At 37.8% G+C, this 16,330-nt stretch overlaps 1 protein-coding gene across 2 annotated transcripts in view; it reads right to left on the reverse strand.

Annotated features, from left to right (window-relative positions):
* The window catches only part of FNBP1L (formin binding protein 1-like), an 89,369-nt gene that overhangs the window by 25,576 nt on the left and 47,463 nt on the right, over nt 1-16,330 (reverse strand). The window contains exons 6-9 of one of the 2 annotated variants that reach the window (XM_006830951.1): nt 6,953-7,081; nt 4,662-4,808; nt 2,366-2,569; nt 604-762 (exon numbers count right to left, since the gene is read on the reverse strand). In XM_006830951.1, the coding sequence (XP_006831014.1) occupies nt 604-762; nt 2,366-2,569; nt 4,662-4,808; nt 6,953-7,081 (639 nt within the window). The remainder of the gene's footprint in view (nt 1-603; nt 763-2,365; nt 2,570-4,661; nt 4,809-6,952; nt 7,082-16,330) is intronic. The other variant, XM_006830952.1, reaches the window with a different exon arrangement.

Raw genomic sequence — 16,330 nt, forward strand, 5'->3', positions numbered from 1 at the left:
TATTAGTTCAAGATAACAAATTTCATATAATCATTACTCATTAATATCTAGAACCTTTACAGGTTTTACAATTTATAAAATACCTTCTAATATTATTAATTTGATTAACAATCTTGATATTTAACATTCCTATCTTTAATATCTTATTAACTTAGAAATTGTGTTTTATGCTTCTAAAAGTAGGGCAATTAAAACTGAGCTTAATGTTGTTATTGTCAACAAAATAATATTTTAAAAATTGACAAAAGTCAACATTAGTGACAAATTATTACAAGAATAACCCCAGTGACAAATTACTGAAAGTCTTAAAAATGTAAATACAAGACAATGGTGGACATATGATTTCACAGAAACAACAACAAAAAAAAGCTAAAATATGGCTGTACCCAGCACCCTCTTTATAATACCATTCTTTTACGGCTGAATATTTGAAATGTTATAAAGAGGAGTTGTTTTTAACTTAAGGGCAGCTATACTTAATTCTGTGGGTGTTTGTAACTATGTATTTAAAGGAGAGAGCCTTATAATGAGGGTGGAGAGTATTAAAAGCCACAGTACACACACAATAGGCCATCATGCATTTTAACCCATTATTAAACTTACCCCTCTTTTGAGGCTTCTGAAAGAAGGAATTCTGGGCTTGCCTGTTTTTATTTCATTCATACAATAATGCACGGGCTCAATGGAGAATGTGAGAAACTGGGACCCATTAGGAGTACTGGATGTGAATAAACTAGTAGGGGTTAAGGGTGGGGACTGTGGCTAATATGGAAATAAAGAAAGGAATCAATAAGCCAAATGTGCATTTTTTTTTCCTAAAGAAAATTATATTTTTGGCAACATATGTTTTACAAAATATATCTTGAAGTTTTCTATTAAAATGTTAGAAGAAACTTTAAGTTTTGCCAAAAATTGTCACTTGTAAAAGTTAAATTTACTTTAAAAAATGTACCATTTCATTTGACCATTTCTTACAAACTCAGATTAGAAATATAGACACTTTATAGTGTTAAGAGACCTAGATTAAAATTTTTCTTCTAATTTCTAAAATATTAGAACCATCCTAAAATCCTAGTTAGTTATATTGAACATGTACTTGTTAGAGAGAAAATAAAGGCATTAGGTACAGACAGCTATCCAAAAAGGCAATGTCATACATAAAATCATAAAACTGTAACTACTTGTCACATATAATAAAAAACTTTTCATTAAATTGTGGCTTTCCACTCAGACTACTTCTAGTTCATCCTTATTTCACCTTTTTTGTTTTTTGTTCTAATATCTCCTAGATTCTAAGCTCTACTGGCTATTTTGATGTAACTGAAAAAGTTCTCATCGCTCAACTTCTCAACTGGGCAATGCTATTACAAACATGAATAAAGCTTGAATTAATTACAATCTTGCCTATGAAGATATTTAGAAGCACATTATAATTTGGACTAAATTTTAATTTGATCTATACCATATAAAGATTATGAAAGATATAATCAAGCATACTTTATAATTAATAAAACTAAGTACCACAGATTAATAGTATGTATCTGTTCTCTTTACTCTTACCATCATTAAACTGATAAAAAAAGGTAATGCACTCTAGTCCATCTATGCTTGCCCACTCTACTAGATTTATCTATCTGCGATAAACAGCCCATGAAAATCATAATAATAAACAGCCTGTCAAAAGACAGACACTATGAAATCCTCATAGTACAGTAGAGATTTTCTTTTTAGCTTCAATCAATCAAGAATATTAAACTCTATCCATTAAAAACTTACATGGATGATAAAAATATTGCTAGTAAGATCTAGAAGACCTAATTTGACATTTACCATGCTGTGGAACCATTTACCATTGCTTATTCATTCCAACTGAAAATCGCAATTTTAATTCTGATTGAAACTGTATATAAACTAAATTTCAAAAGAATTTAACTTTAGATATTAACAAATAATTTAATAGTCTTACTCATTATAACCCACCAACCCACTGCCATTGCCTTGATTCCAATTCATAGTGACCCTATATAGAGTTTCTGAAGCTATCATGTTTTCATGAGCAAAGAGAGCCTCAACTTTCTCCTGTGGAAAGGCTGGTGGCCTTGAAGTACCCACCATGCGGTTAGCAGTCCAGTGCTTATCTTACATTGCCACCAGTGGGGGCCAAATGTTGTATTTAGAAATCGTTTTTATTTTTAAGTATATAACTGCTTCCTAATAAGTGAGAAGTTAACTGAATCACTCAAATTGAAAATGTTTATTCTCCATTAATAGTAAATCATTAGCCAATCAATACCTACTTTGGTTTAACTGATCTACTTAAAACAAAATAAACACTGATTTGCATGTAAGAATTTTATAGTCTTACCTTTGGCTTCTTTCCAAAGAGCCACAGCTTGCCCTTGGCCTTTCCTATTGTGGTTTTGGCATCCATCTTCCCAATTTCCTGTTTGGATGTACTGATAGTCCCATCAGAAATGGTTCTATAAATATGCTGGCTGTAATCTTCAAATGGAAAGTCTCCTGGAGGTTCAAATCCAGACTTGAAAGAGTCTACCACCATTTGAGAGTCCTATATACATGAGAAATGTGTTTAAAACTACTCATAATACTACACTGCTTTCCAAACTTATCAGTGCAAGAAAACAACAAATAAAAACATAAAGAAATAATTCTATAATAATTGAAGATTTAAATCATTACAACAAACCTTAAATGTTTTAATTAAATATTCACATAAATATCAAATGAAAAAAGGCTTTTTTCTTAAGGGATGGCCTTTTTTAGAACAGAGCAAAGAAGGTCTAATTGTAAAAGAAACTAACAGATGATTAGAAAAGCTTTTAATCATCCACTGGAGTGGAGGGTTGTTGTTGTTGTTGTTGTTAAGTGCCATCGAGTCGGTTCCGACCCATAGCGACCCTGTACAGGGTTTCCGAGGGTGTAAATCCTTACGGGAGTAGAAAGCCTCATCTTTCTCCCGCGGAGCGGCTGGTAGTTTCGAACCGCTGACCTTAAGGTTCGCAGCCTGAACCACAGTGGAGGGTAATTTAATAAAAATACACTGTGGAATGGTAACAGAGCAACAGGAGATTTCGAAATCTCTGCTGAAAGTAAAATACAAGTTTGAAAATGATATAAAGTTTAATGCTATTTACTAAAACTTAACATGAAAATAAATATTATGTAATGTTTTACTGTTTTCAAAACAGCATTCCACAAATTCCTTCCCACCCTAACCACCTCTCCCTATTCCTTTGTTCCATATTTTTGCTAAAAGTAGATTTTGTCTGTCATTTAGTCAAAAGTCATCCTTAAGTCATACCTTACTTTTTGTCATAAATGCCACCCCCAGCAATCATTTGCTAAGCAGTAAGGAAAGAGATAGGAGAAAAAGAATGAGGAGAGGGAGAGGTTCAACTATACTGTACATATAACCTTCAATCCAGTCACGTTAATTTTAAGTGCCATCGAGTTGGTTCCGACCCCTGCAAGGAGTGGCTGGTTAGCTTGAACCACCGACCTTGCAGTTCAAAATGACCTCACAGTCCAGCACATTAACTCATAGCGTCACACCAGGAATCCAGCCATATTCAAATACAAATGCACCTTAGAATTCCCAATCAAAGAAGTCCAAAGTCCTCTTTTCTTGCCCACACTAACTTGTTAGAATTCTATTTGTTGATACACGATGGACACTCACTAATACAATACCAATTTGAAAGACTTGCAGTGAAGTCTAAACCACCACAAATAACAGGTGCTCCACACACAATGGTTCTCCTGCTTCAGATCCTCAGTATCTGCTAACCAGGATTTTTGGTCACTCACTCAACATTTACTGAGAAATGACCAGGTCTAGCAAAGACCCAGCAGTACAAGAGCAGTTTTCTTAGTGGTGTTTTTAGGAACACAGATTTTTTTTTTTTTTTCTTTCTTTTTCTTTCTTTAAAAGAACCAAAGTTTTAGCATATAAAATGGTCCTTAGAGCACAAAAGGCTAACTCACTCAAAGCCATTTAGATATAATTTAGAATAAGGAGAATACTGAAAGTGCCATGGACTGCCAAAAGAACCAATAGATCTATTTTGGAAGAAGTGCAGCCAGAGTGCTCCTTGGAGGTCAGGATTGGCTAAGCTTCGTCTCTCATACTTTAGACATATTGTCAGGAGGGAACAGTCTCTGGAGAAGGATGTCATGCTGGGTAAGGTGGAGGGTCAGAGAAAAAGAGGAAGACCCCCAACGAGATGGATCGGCCAGGTGGCATCATTGATGGACTCAGTGTGGCAGCAGTAGTGAGGTTGGCCCAGGATAGGACATTGTTTCATTCTGCTGTGCATGGGGTCGCTATGAGTCGGTTCCGACTCGATGGCACCTGACAACAACAACAACAATCCATAAGATTACTTCACTCCTTTCCCTTAACTCATCTTACAAACTGAAACTATATGGTGGTGGTGGTAGCTATGTGCCGTGGAGTCGGTTCCGACTCATAGCGACCCTTTACAGGGTTTCCGAGGCTGTATCTTTCTCCCGCGGAACAGCTGGTAGTTTCAAACTGCTAACCTTGCAGTTCGCAGCCCGATTCATAACCACTATGCTACCAGAGCTCCTTTATACCCGAACCAAATACATTTATTCAAAGATAATTATATAGCACTTACTCTTCTCTCATCAACAGATTTTGCTGCAAGAACCATTCCTTCCAAGCATTTAGAAATGATAGGAATAACTTTGCGTTCTGAGTCTGCAAATCCTCGGTAACATTCACTGAGTTTGATCGTTCTCCGTTCATCCATTTCTTGTAGTTGCTAATGAAGAATGTTTCAAAAAAAAAAAAGGAAAACTGAATTTTCTTTTCATTCTAAAAGAGTTCAATGAATGACTCCTTGAAAAAACTAAAAATTTCTTACCCTAATAGTTACACTTCTCTTGTTAATTCCTTAGTTCTGTTTGTTTTTTTAAACAGTTGACCTATAACACATACAAAGTCTGATACTTCTAATCCCTTAAATCAACTCAGAGTTACTTTAAGGGTCTACAGTTGTTTGCAAGCCAAGAGGTAACTATTCAATAATTAAAGGTTGGGAACACAAGAGGAAAAAAAGGGAGGAAAAGGACAGTATGGCATATATATATATATATATATATATATACTCCCCACAATTAGAAAATTCACTGGCACATGCCACTATGAAATATGTTGGGACACAAAGTCCAATAACTTTAAGGTATTTCTTGGCATTTCTTATTTGCCAGTACTGACCTTAGCAACTACACTGCTTAAGTCACCATATTCCTAGTTTTTATACCACTTTGCCTCTGTGACCACTTCCTGAGGCTTAAGAGTTTTATTTTGCATGTGCATTTTCACAAAACCAATGTGCTTTTTCTCAGCATGATAAAAGGGCAACTGCTCAACAGCAAGGATCAAACAAAAGGATCAGTCCTAAACTACAGAAGGTAGTTCTTCTCCAGGTGAGAGCCACTTCAGAATATGAAGGTTTAGCCAGTAAGCCTGGAAATGCAGCACAGAATAGGGAAAGGCAAGCTGGAAGCTCTGGATTAAATGACCAGAACGTGACACCCACCCAGTCCAACAACTGCCACTCTACTTCCTTTGTACTTCTAATTTTCCTTATAAAGAAAAAAGAACACTTGAACTGATACTCTTTCCAAACAAGTTCTGCTACTCCAGATACTACCTCACTCAATCCCTCTTTGTAATTTCTGTTCTTTCTAGAGCAGGCAGTAACATAATTTTACCTTCATGTAATCTCTATTTTTACATGGGACTGGCGCCGATGGATAAGCACTTGACAAAAAGGTGGTTTGAAGCGCAATGTCAGTGGTTCAAACTCACCAAGTGCTCCTCAGAAACCCTACATAGGGTCGCTATCAGTCAGAACCAACCCAATGGTACTTAACAACAACAAGCAATGATGAGCAAGCTCAAAATCTGAATTACATTTGTGATCAGACAAAAGTCAGGAAGATAAGCATGTAAAAACAGGGCTAGCAAATAACATTTATAAGACTTATTTCTGGCACCTGAACTAATGCCAAAGATTCTGGTATGATGTCAGAAGACTACATTCGCATTCTAGGTGAGCATATTACAGCATAAAATTTTGATGAGGTCCTCCTATTGTTGTTGTTAAGCACCACTGAGACAGTTCCAACCCATAGAGACCCTGTATAGGGTTTCCAGAGTATCTGGTGAGCTTGAATCACCAAGCTTGTGGTTCAAACTGACTTTGCTGTCCAGTGCATTAATCGACAGTGCCACATAAATATTTAATGATTTAATATGAAAATTTATTTCAGAAAGTGAGTAGTTTAGTGGCTCTATAAGGTAAATACTGGGCTGCTAACCACAAGATTGGTGGTTCAAGACTACCAACTGCTCCACACGAGAAAGATGAAGCTTTCTGCTCCCACAAAGATTTACAGCTTTGGAAACACCTATGAGTCAGAACTAACTGAACAGCGCTTAAAAACAACATCTCTAAAAGAGTTACTGTCTTAGTAAATTGTTTATAACACTATTAATATATCTGTAGGAAAACTTGTGATTAAAAAAAAAAAGTTAGCAAAATTTATTTGTCAAATCTGTACCTATAAAAACAAATCTCTTCTTACCAATCATGGTCGTGTTGGTTATGTACCATGGAGTCGGTTCTGACTTCATAGTGACCCTGTACAGGGTTTCCTAGGCGGTAAATCTTTACAGAAGCAGAAAGCTCCATATATCTCCTGTGCAACTGCTGGTAGTTTTGAACTGCTGACTGTTAGATTAGCAGCCCGACTCGAAACTACCATGCTACCAGAGATCCCATCACCAGTCATAATGACTACTAAATCTAGAAGTATGTCTAGAATTTTAAAGTTTTACATTTAAGGACTAGCACTTCCAACTCTAAAACTGGGTTACTTTCATATATCCAAAATTTACCTTGTAAATCTGAGGAATCACTATGTAGAAATGTTTATGTTGCTCTCCATTAAAGTTCTGTAACTGTGCAGCATATTCATTTTTATTCTCATCAGCCATATGTGTACGAAGATTCAATTGCTGTTTAGCCTGGAGGCAAATTGGTTCAAAACATCAACACCACCACAGATCACAGTTAATGCATTTTTCTAGGTTATACTACAACAATATTGCATCATTAAAAACAACCAACCACTAACAACAAAACAAAAACATGTTACATCAATTGAGAAGCCAATACTTGGACATCAAGAGGATAATGTGGTAGTAAATTCAATGATTTTCTAACTCCTGAATTATTTAAGATTTAATGAATACAACACGATGGCTTGAAATCGCAGACTTTGAATTAGAGTAGAAAAATAACTCCAGTAATATTTTTAGAGTGTTAAAAACCAGTAGTAAAAGATTTCATTGAATCTTATCCAACTCAATCACAATGAGACAAAATAATAGAATGTATTTTAATAGAAAGAAATTATAATTTCCAATAACATTCAACATTTCTACCCTTCTACAGTGGCTACATAGGACAAGCACAAGACTATGAACCACAGAATCGGCAGTTCGAGCCTACCAGCCACTCACTCCGTGGGAGAAAGATGAGACTTTTTATTCCTGCAAATATTTTAGAAAGTCTCAGAAACTCTAAACAGGGACACTAAGAGTTGTAACGAACACGAACAGCATTTAACAAGAACAAAATCAAAGGTACTTTTAGATTTATTAAAGAGGAATCTAAACAAATTTCCCAACTGTTCTAACAGTACATATAAATAATTTCATGAGAATGTTTTGTAAATTATAAAGCACAATGTGAATGTAATACTGTATTATTCGAATTTCCATTTCAACTTATAGAGTCCCTGACATTCTAACAAATCCAGATATTAATTCTTCTGAACTCAGAGACAAACTGAGCTACAGAAACATTATTTGTCAGTATGTTAGCCAAGACCTCAGATAAGCCCACAAAAGTCCATTTAATTCAGTATATCTGAAGGTTAAAATAAATAAGTATTGTGGAAACTAAATACTGTGGTCCACAGTATTTCTACAGAAAAATATATTTGAAGTGCCAATCTGGGACCCTAGGTACATATTTATTAACTTCTTCCCCTCTTATCCTCCTCCCACAACAAACTATGGTGGAATACCAAAACCCAATCCACTGAGGGCAAGTCGGTTCTGGCTCAGAGTAATTCTATAAGATAGCAGAACTGCTCCGCAGGTTTCCAAGGCTGTAAATCTCTATGGGAGCAGACAGCCTCAATCTTCAGATCTCAAAGCTGCTGATTCAGACCACCAACCAACCTTGCAGTTAATAGCACAATGTTTAACTCACTATGCACAAGGGCTCCTTATGGTGGAATTGCTGTTGTTGTTATGTGCCATGGAGTCGGTTCCGACTCTTAGTGACCCTGTTAGAATGGTGGTGGTGGTGGTTATGTGCCACGGAGTCAGTTCTGACTCATAGCGACCCTGTACAGGGTTTCCAGGGCTGTAAATCTTTATGGGAGGAGAAAGCCTCCTCTTTCTCCCACAGAACAGCTGGTAGTTTCGAACTGCTGACCTTGTGGTTTACAATCCGATTCGTAACCACTATGGACCCTGTAGAATAGAGGAGGCCAAATTATTCCCTATTTACAAAATCTAACAAATCTGACAGGACAAACAACTCCAGCTCCAAGTCACTGGCTGTAGTTCACATGACTTGAGGCAGAGGTTCCTTTAGAGTGGTGGCTATGTGCTGTGGAGTCAGTTCCAACACATAGTGAGGGTTTCCATGGCTATAAATCTTTACGGGAACAAAGATTTTGTTATCTTTTATCATCAATAAAAACAATAGGGACACACCTAGGGGCTCTGATACATGGCATAAAAACATTATCAAACATAACTAAAAACACACAAACAAAGGGCAAAATAGATGACTGGGACCTCCTCAAATTACATTCTTATGTGCATCAAAGGATTCGACTAAAAGAGCAAAAAGAACTCACAGACTTGTAAAGAATATTTCGCAATAACATGCCAGACAAAGGACAACTCTGAAATTCATACATCACTTCAATGCCTCAGCAAGAAGACAAATAATTGCCTGGGAGCCATCAAGGCAAGTGGTCGGGTCCCCTCAGAGCAAACTCTCTTCCAAGACTAAGACTCAAGGGGAATACACGAGCAGGCATGTGGTCTGGAAGAGGGGTTGAAAAACAGCAATGAAGTTGGGATCTAAGTCCGATCACATTCAACAGACTCCGTGAACCCAGGTGGAGACCTGGATGGCTAGCAGTATGGCAAGACCCTGGGACTCCTGGGCCCAGAGGTAGTGACATTGCCACAGAGGACTAGAGTGGAGAATGAAGCGTCCAGCTCATATGAAGTGAGGGGAGATGCACAAGAACACCCATACTTGCAGCTAGTACCCATTTGACCTGGCTTTGATGGCTAGATGATCAGAACTCAACTAGAAGAAGAAAGAAGAGGGGGTAAAAATAAGAGTACCCACTTTACCTATACTTACGGATGTAGTACCTCAAAAACAGGGAATGAATCTTTTACAGCAAGGATGACTCCCACCCCCTCGTTACACACAGTTGACAGGGATGGGCAACTTAGACATTGGCTGCCCAAAATGGTGGGGTGGAGGGGGCACTATAAAGGCAAGAAGTGACTGGCTTACACGATTTCAAGAGTGAGCCTAGTTCCAGATGGGGCAGGGGTAGGTAGAATAGGTAGAACCTACATTGAGTGATTTCCAATCTGTTGGGACCGGGCTGGCAAAAGTAAATGGGGATAAGACTCTTGTGATACAACAGTGAATAATTGCCATCAGTACTGACTATGCAGGTCGGAAATATAGAGGTGATGTTTTTTGACAAAAGTAGGAGAGTGATTGATTTTGCAGCCCAGGAGCATCAAGTAAGAAGAGTGGAGAGCTGGACCCTACCCAGAGAGGCAGAGACCCAGGGATGGAGACAGAGGTGATGACGTGGACAGATGGAGGACCTGGAGCTGGAGACAGGGAGGGAGAGGCTATGTGCTAACAGCCAAGGGGGCAGGCCTGTGGGGTGTACAGTTTGGTTATCTGATGATGCATGGAGGGGATTGTAATCATTGCAATAAAACGAAATTCAATAGGATGAATGTAAAACTGATGGTCTCCCATGTAAACCCACATAATTCACAATAAAAACATTTTTTTAAAAAAGGAGACAAATAATCAAATTTTAAAATGGTCAGATGACACGAACAGACACTCCACCAAAGAAGGCATTTAAGTATCGAACATATATACAGAAATATTCATTACCATTAGCCAATATTGTTGTTGTTGTTGTTGTTGTCAGGTACCACTGAGTTGGTATGGACTCATAGTGACCTTATGCACAACAAAACAAAAAACTGCTCAGTCCTGGGACAATCTCACAATCATAACTACAGTTGAGCCCACTGCTGCTGCCCATTGTGCCAATCCATCTTGTTGAGGGTATTTGATCTTTTTCTACAACACTCCATTTTACCAAACATGATATCTTTCTCCAGCAACTGGTCCCTCCTGATAATGTATCCAAAGTATGAAGGACGAAGTCTGGCCATACCGGCTTCCAAGGAGAATTCTGGCTGTTATTTCTTCTAACACATATCCATTTGTTCTTTTCGAAGTCCATGTTACTTCCTAAATTCTCCTCCAACACCATAATGCAAATATATCAGTTCTTTTACAGTCTTCTTTAGTCACTGTTCAACTTTTGCATGCATATGAGGTTACTGGCTTGGGTCAGGTACATCTTAGTCCTCAACCTGACATCTTTGCTCTTCAACACTTTAAAAGAGGTCTTGTGTAGCTGATTTGCTAAATGTAATAAGACATCTGATTTCTTGACTACTGCGTCCATGAATGTTAATGGTTGATCCAAGAAAAATGAAATCATTGACAACTTCAATCTTTTCCCCATTTATATGGATGTTGTTTATTGGTCCACTGGTAAGGATTTTTGTTATCTTTACAATGAAGTGCACCACATACCAAAGACTTTGATCTTCATCAATAAGTACTGCAAGTCCACTTCACTTACAGCAAGAAAGGTTGCACCATCTGCAAATTGTAGGTTGTTAATGAGACTTCCTCCAATGCTTATGTTACATCTTTCTTCACATAGTCCAGCTTCTCGATTATTGTTCAGCACACAGACTGAATAAATATGGTGAAAGTATACAATCCTGGCATGCACCTTTCCTAATTTTAAACCACTCAGTGTTCCCTTGTTCTCTTCGAACAACTGCTTCTTGGTCTATTTAGCAGGTTCCACCACTTATCTGTCAGTCTGTCATACTGTGGTGGCTTGTGAGTTGCTGTGATTCTGGAAGCTATGCCATGGGTATTTTAAATACCAGCAGGGTCACCCATGGTGGACAGGTTTCAGATGAGCTTACAAACAAAAACAGACTAGAAAGGAGTGACAAACTACTTCCAAATACTTAGTCATTGAAAACCTTATGAATAGCAGAGAAACACTGTCAGATAAGTGCTGGAAAATGAGCCCCTCAGGTTGGAAGGCACTCAAAATGTGACTGGGGAAGAGCTGCCTCCTCAAAGTAGAATTGACCATGATGATGCGATGGAGTAAAGCCATGGGAAAAAAGTCCGCAGGACCTTAATTTGCTGATGGGGCACAACTCAAATCCTTCCCCTGCTTGGTCTTACCCAAGATGGTGGCTCCTGGAGCAGCCAAGCATCCCGAACTAGAAAGCAGTGGATTTCTTGCTTCTGCCACAAATTCCCCCAGCTGTGAGCCATCCTACCTTCTAAATATTCCTTTATATGTGGCTTAGAGTTCTGGGACCATCTCCTGAGCCTGCTTGGTCAGGTATTCTGTGTTCTTGTTGGCGGAGCTCCTTTACTGCACATCCACCCAATCTGCCATCTTGTTTGTTCTCCTTCCATCTTCTTTTGATGCTTTCTGCATCATTCAATATTTTGCCTATAGAATCCTTCAATATTTCAAGGTGAGGCTTGAATTTTTCTTCAGTTTCCTCAGCTTGAGAAATGCTAAACGTTTTCTTCCCTTTTGGTTTTCTAACACCAGGTCTTTTCACATGTCATTATAATATTTCACTATGTCTTCTCAAGTTGACCTTTGAAATTTCCTATTCAGCTCTTTCACATTCTCATTTTTTTTTCCAATTTGCTTTTAGCATCTCTACACTGGAGAGCAAGTTTCAAGAGTCTCTTCTGACACCCAATTTAGTCTTTTCCGTCTGTCTTATCGACTTAATTACCTTCTGCTTTCTTCCTGCATGATATTCTTGCACAACTCTTCTGGTCTTTAGTCGTTAGTGTCTAATGCATCAAATCTGTTCTTCAGATGATATCTAAATTCAGGTGGAGTGTGTTCAGGGTCATATTTTGGCTCTTGTGAACTTTTTAATTTTTGTAGCTTCAGTCTGAATTTGCATATGAGAAATTGATGATATGTTCCATAGTCTGTCCCTTGTCTTGTTTTGGCTCATGATATGAAGCTTTTCCATCATCTCTTGCCAAAGATAGCGTCAATTTGATTTCTCTGTATCCCATCAGGTGAGGTGATTGTATATAGTCATCTTTTATGTTTTTTTAAAAAGGCATTTGTAAGGAAGAAGTCATTGGTCTTGCAAAATTGTATCATATGATCTCCAGCATCGTTTCTGTCACCAGAGACATATTTTCCAACTACTGATCTTTCTACTTTGTTTCCAACCTTTGTATTCCAATCACCAGTAATTATCAATACATCTTGACTGTAAGTTGGTAGAATTACTCAATTTCATCATCACTGGCTTTAGTGGATGGTGTGTAAATTTGACTAAGAGTGGTATTAACTGGTCTTCTTTATAGGTGTGTAGATATTATCCTATCAGAGACACTACCGTTTAAGACAGATCTTGAAATGGTCTTTCTGATGATGAATGCAACGCCATTCCTCTTCAATCTGTCATTCCGGTATAGTAAACCATGTGATTGTCAGATTCAAAATGGCCAATACCAGTCCATTTCAGCTCACTAATACCTAGGATATCGATGTTTATATGTTCCATTTTACTTTGACAATTTGCAAATCTCCTAGATTCATATTTCATACATTTCATGTTTTGATTATTAATGGGAGTTTAAGCTGTTTCTCTTCATTCTGAGATGTGCCCCATCAATAAATGAAGGTCCCCAAGGCTTTATACTCCATTTGTGTCATCAAAGTCATCTCTACTTTGAGAAGGCAGCTCTTCCTCAGTCACATTTTTGAGTACCTTCCAACCTGAGGGGTTCACCTTCTGGCTCTATATCTGACAATATTCTGGTGCTCTTCATCATGTTTCAATATCCAATATTCTGGTGCTGACAGTGTTCCACTGCTATTCACAACGTTTTCAGTGACTAAATATTTGGAAGTAGTCTGCCTCTCCTTCTTCCTAGTCTGTCTTCGTCTGGAAACTCAACTGAAACCTGTCCACCCTGGGTGACATTGCTGGTATTTAAAACACCCTTGGCATACGTTTCAGAATCACAGCTACACTCAATCTACCACAGTATGACAAACTGACACATACATTAGCCATTGTTGTTGTTGCTAAGTGCTGTCGAGTCAGTTCCGACCCATAGCGACCCTGCATAGGGTTTCCAAGGAGCGACTGGTGAGCTTGAACCACCGAGCATGTAGTTCAAATGGCTTTGCAGTCTGGTGCATTAACTCACAGCACCACAGCATTAGCCGTTAGGGAGATACAAATGAAAACAACAATGAGTTATCATCTTACTCCAACATTAACAGCAATGATCAAAATAACAGAAAATAGCCAATGTTTCCAAGGAGTGGAAAGACTGGGACTCTACTATACTGCTCATTGCTGTTGTTGCGCTTCTAAGTGACAATGAGTCAGTTCCAACTCATAGTGACTCTATATATCATTTCTAAGAAGCAGTAGTAGTTTTGAACTGTCGACCTGTGGTTCTCAATGCAGTGCTTATCCTACAGTGCCACACCAGGACTCCACACTGCTAGTGAGACTGTAAAATTGTGCAACCCCTGTGGAAAAAGGTCTGGTGCTTTCTCAAAAAGTTGAAATTAGACATAGTGTATGACCCAGCATTCAGTAAGAAATAAGAGCCAATACAGAAGAGACACATGCACAGCCATGTTCACTGCAGCACTACTCACAATAGCAAAAAGATGGAGACAACCTAGATGCCCATCAACAAAAGAATACTCATACAAACTGGTACATACACACAATGGAATACTATGCAACACTGAAGAATAATGGTGAATGTGCAAAACACCTCACAACATGGATGAACACGGAGGATATTATGCTGACGGAAATTATTCAATCACAAAAGGACAAATGTATGAGAGTACTGTTGTATAAATTAAGAAAAGCATTTTCTTGATAAAACAAACATTCTGATGGTTATGGGCGGTGAGGATTATTTACAGGCTAGAGAGTAGACATGGTGACAGTTCAAGCAATAAACAGCAAGAGGGAAGTTGACAGAAGAAAGATGAAGGTAACAGGAAACACATGGTACAATGCAAAAGTTAAAGTGATTAGAGGTAAATGCTATTAACTGATGATACATGGAGGGGATTCCAATCATTGTAAAGAAGCAAATTATTTCACTTGTTGAATGTAAAACTAATGATCTGCTCTATAAACCTTCACTCAATTCACAATAAAAAGTTTTTGTGTGTATTGGTTTTTTTCCAATCAGTTGGATTCCTTTACAATAATAAACAGAAGTCTAAAAAGTAATTAGGAAAGCAACACCATTTACAGTAGCCAACGAAAAGAAGAAACAAATCTAACCAGAAAAACAAAAGAACCATAAAAGAAAACGACAAAACACTACTACAAGAAACCAAAAAAAGACTTACAAAAATGGAAGCATATACCATGCCCATAGGACTCCTGGTATGGCACTGTAGGATCAGCACTGCCACAACAAGGTCAATAGTTCAAACCCACCACCAGTTCTTCAAAAACCCTACACAAGGTTGCTATGAGTCGGAACTAATTCTAGGGCACTTTAACAACAATAATATGAATAGGACGACTTAACATTGTGAAAATGTCAACACTCCCAAAGCAATCTACTAATGTAATCCCAATCAAGATACTAACACCAATCTTTAAATAGACAGAAATAACTCATCACTAAGTTTATATGGAAAAGAAAGAGGCCCTGGAAAAACACAGCATTACTAAAGAAGAACAAAATAGGAGGTCTCTCGCTTTATGGTCTCAAAACCTATACAAAGTCACAGGGGTCAAAACTGCCAGGTACTTGTACAAGTCACATAGTTCAATGAAAGAGAATTGAGAAACCAAAAGTAAATTCATCCACATACAGTCAACTGATTTTTGACAAAGGGCCAAAATACATTAAATGGGGAAGAGATGGTTTTTACAACAAATGATAACAAATCCATTCAATAAGAATGAAATAAGACCCATACCTCACACTATATACAAAAACAAACTCAACAAGGATTAAAGACGTAAATGTAAAACCTAAAACTTTAAGTGTCATAAATGAAAAAATAGAGACAAACTTATGGACTCTAATTTGTTATTGTTATTAAGTGCCATTGAGTCTGTTCCAACCATACCGACCCTATGTAGGGTCACCGAGGAGCGGCTGATGAGTTTGAACTGCCAACCTTGTGGTTCAAACTGACCTTGTGGTTGAACACCTAAACATAACTGAAGGCACACAAAAAGCAAAAGATGAAGTAGATGACTGGAACCTCCTAAAAATTAGATATTTACACACATCAAAGAAGTCCTAGTGTGGCACTGTAGGATAAGCAATGGACTGCTAACTGCAAGGTAGGCAGTTCAAACCCACTAGCTGCCCCTCAGAAACCCTATACAGGGTTGCTATGAATCTGAACCTGACATGACAACAGTTAACAACATATGCATCAAAACATTTCATCAAAAGAGTAAAAGGAGAACCCACAGATTGGAAAAATTTTGCCAATGACATTATCAGATAAGGAACAAATCTGTAAAGTTTACAGAAAATTTCCACACCTCAGCAAGACAGACAAGTAATCCAATTAAAAAATGGACAGAGCACATGAACAGACACTTACCCATACAAAACATTGAGGCAGCCAACACACATGCTTGTAATCATTAGCCATTGCTGGTAAGTGCTATTAAGTTGGTTCCAACTCATAGTGACAACAAGAACACAGGGTTTCTAAGGCTGTAAATAAATCTTTGTGGAAGCAGAAAGCCTCATCTTTCTCTCTCACAGAAGCTGATGGGCTAGAACATTTAACCCTGTGGAATGTA

Source organism: Chrysochloris asiatica, unplaced genomic scaffold (assembly GCF_000296735.1).
Source record: "Chrysochloris asiatica unplaced genomic scaffold, ChrAsi1.0 scaffold00002, whole genome shotgun sequence".
NCBI lineage: Eukaryota > Metazoa > Chordata > Mammalia > Afrosoricida > Chrysochloridae > Chrysochloris > Chrysochloris asiatica.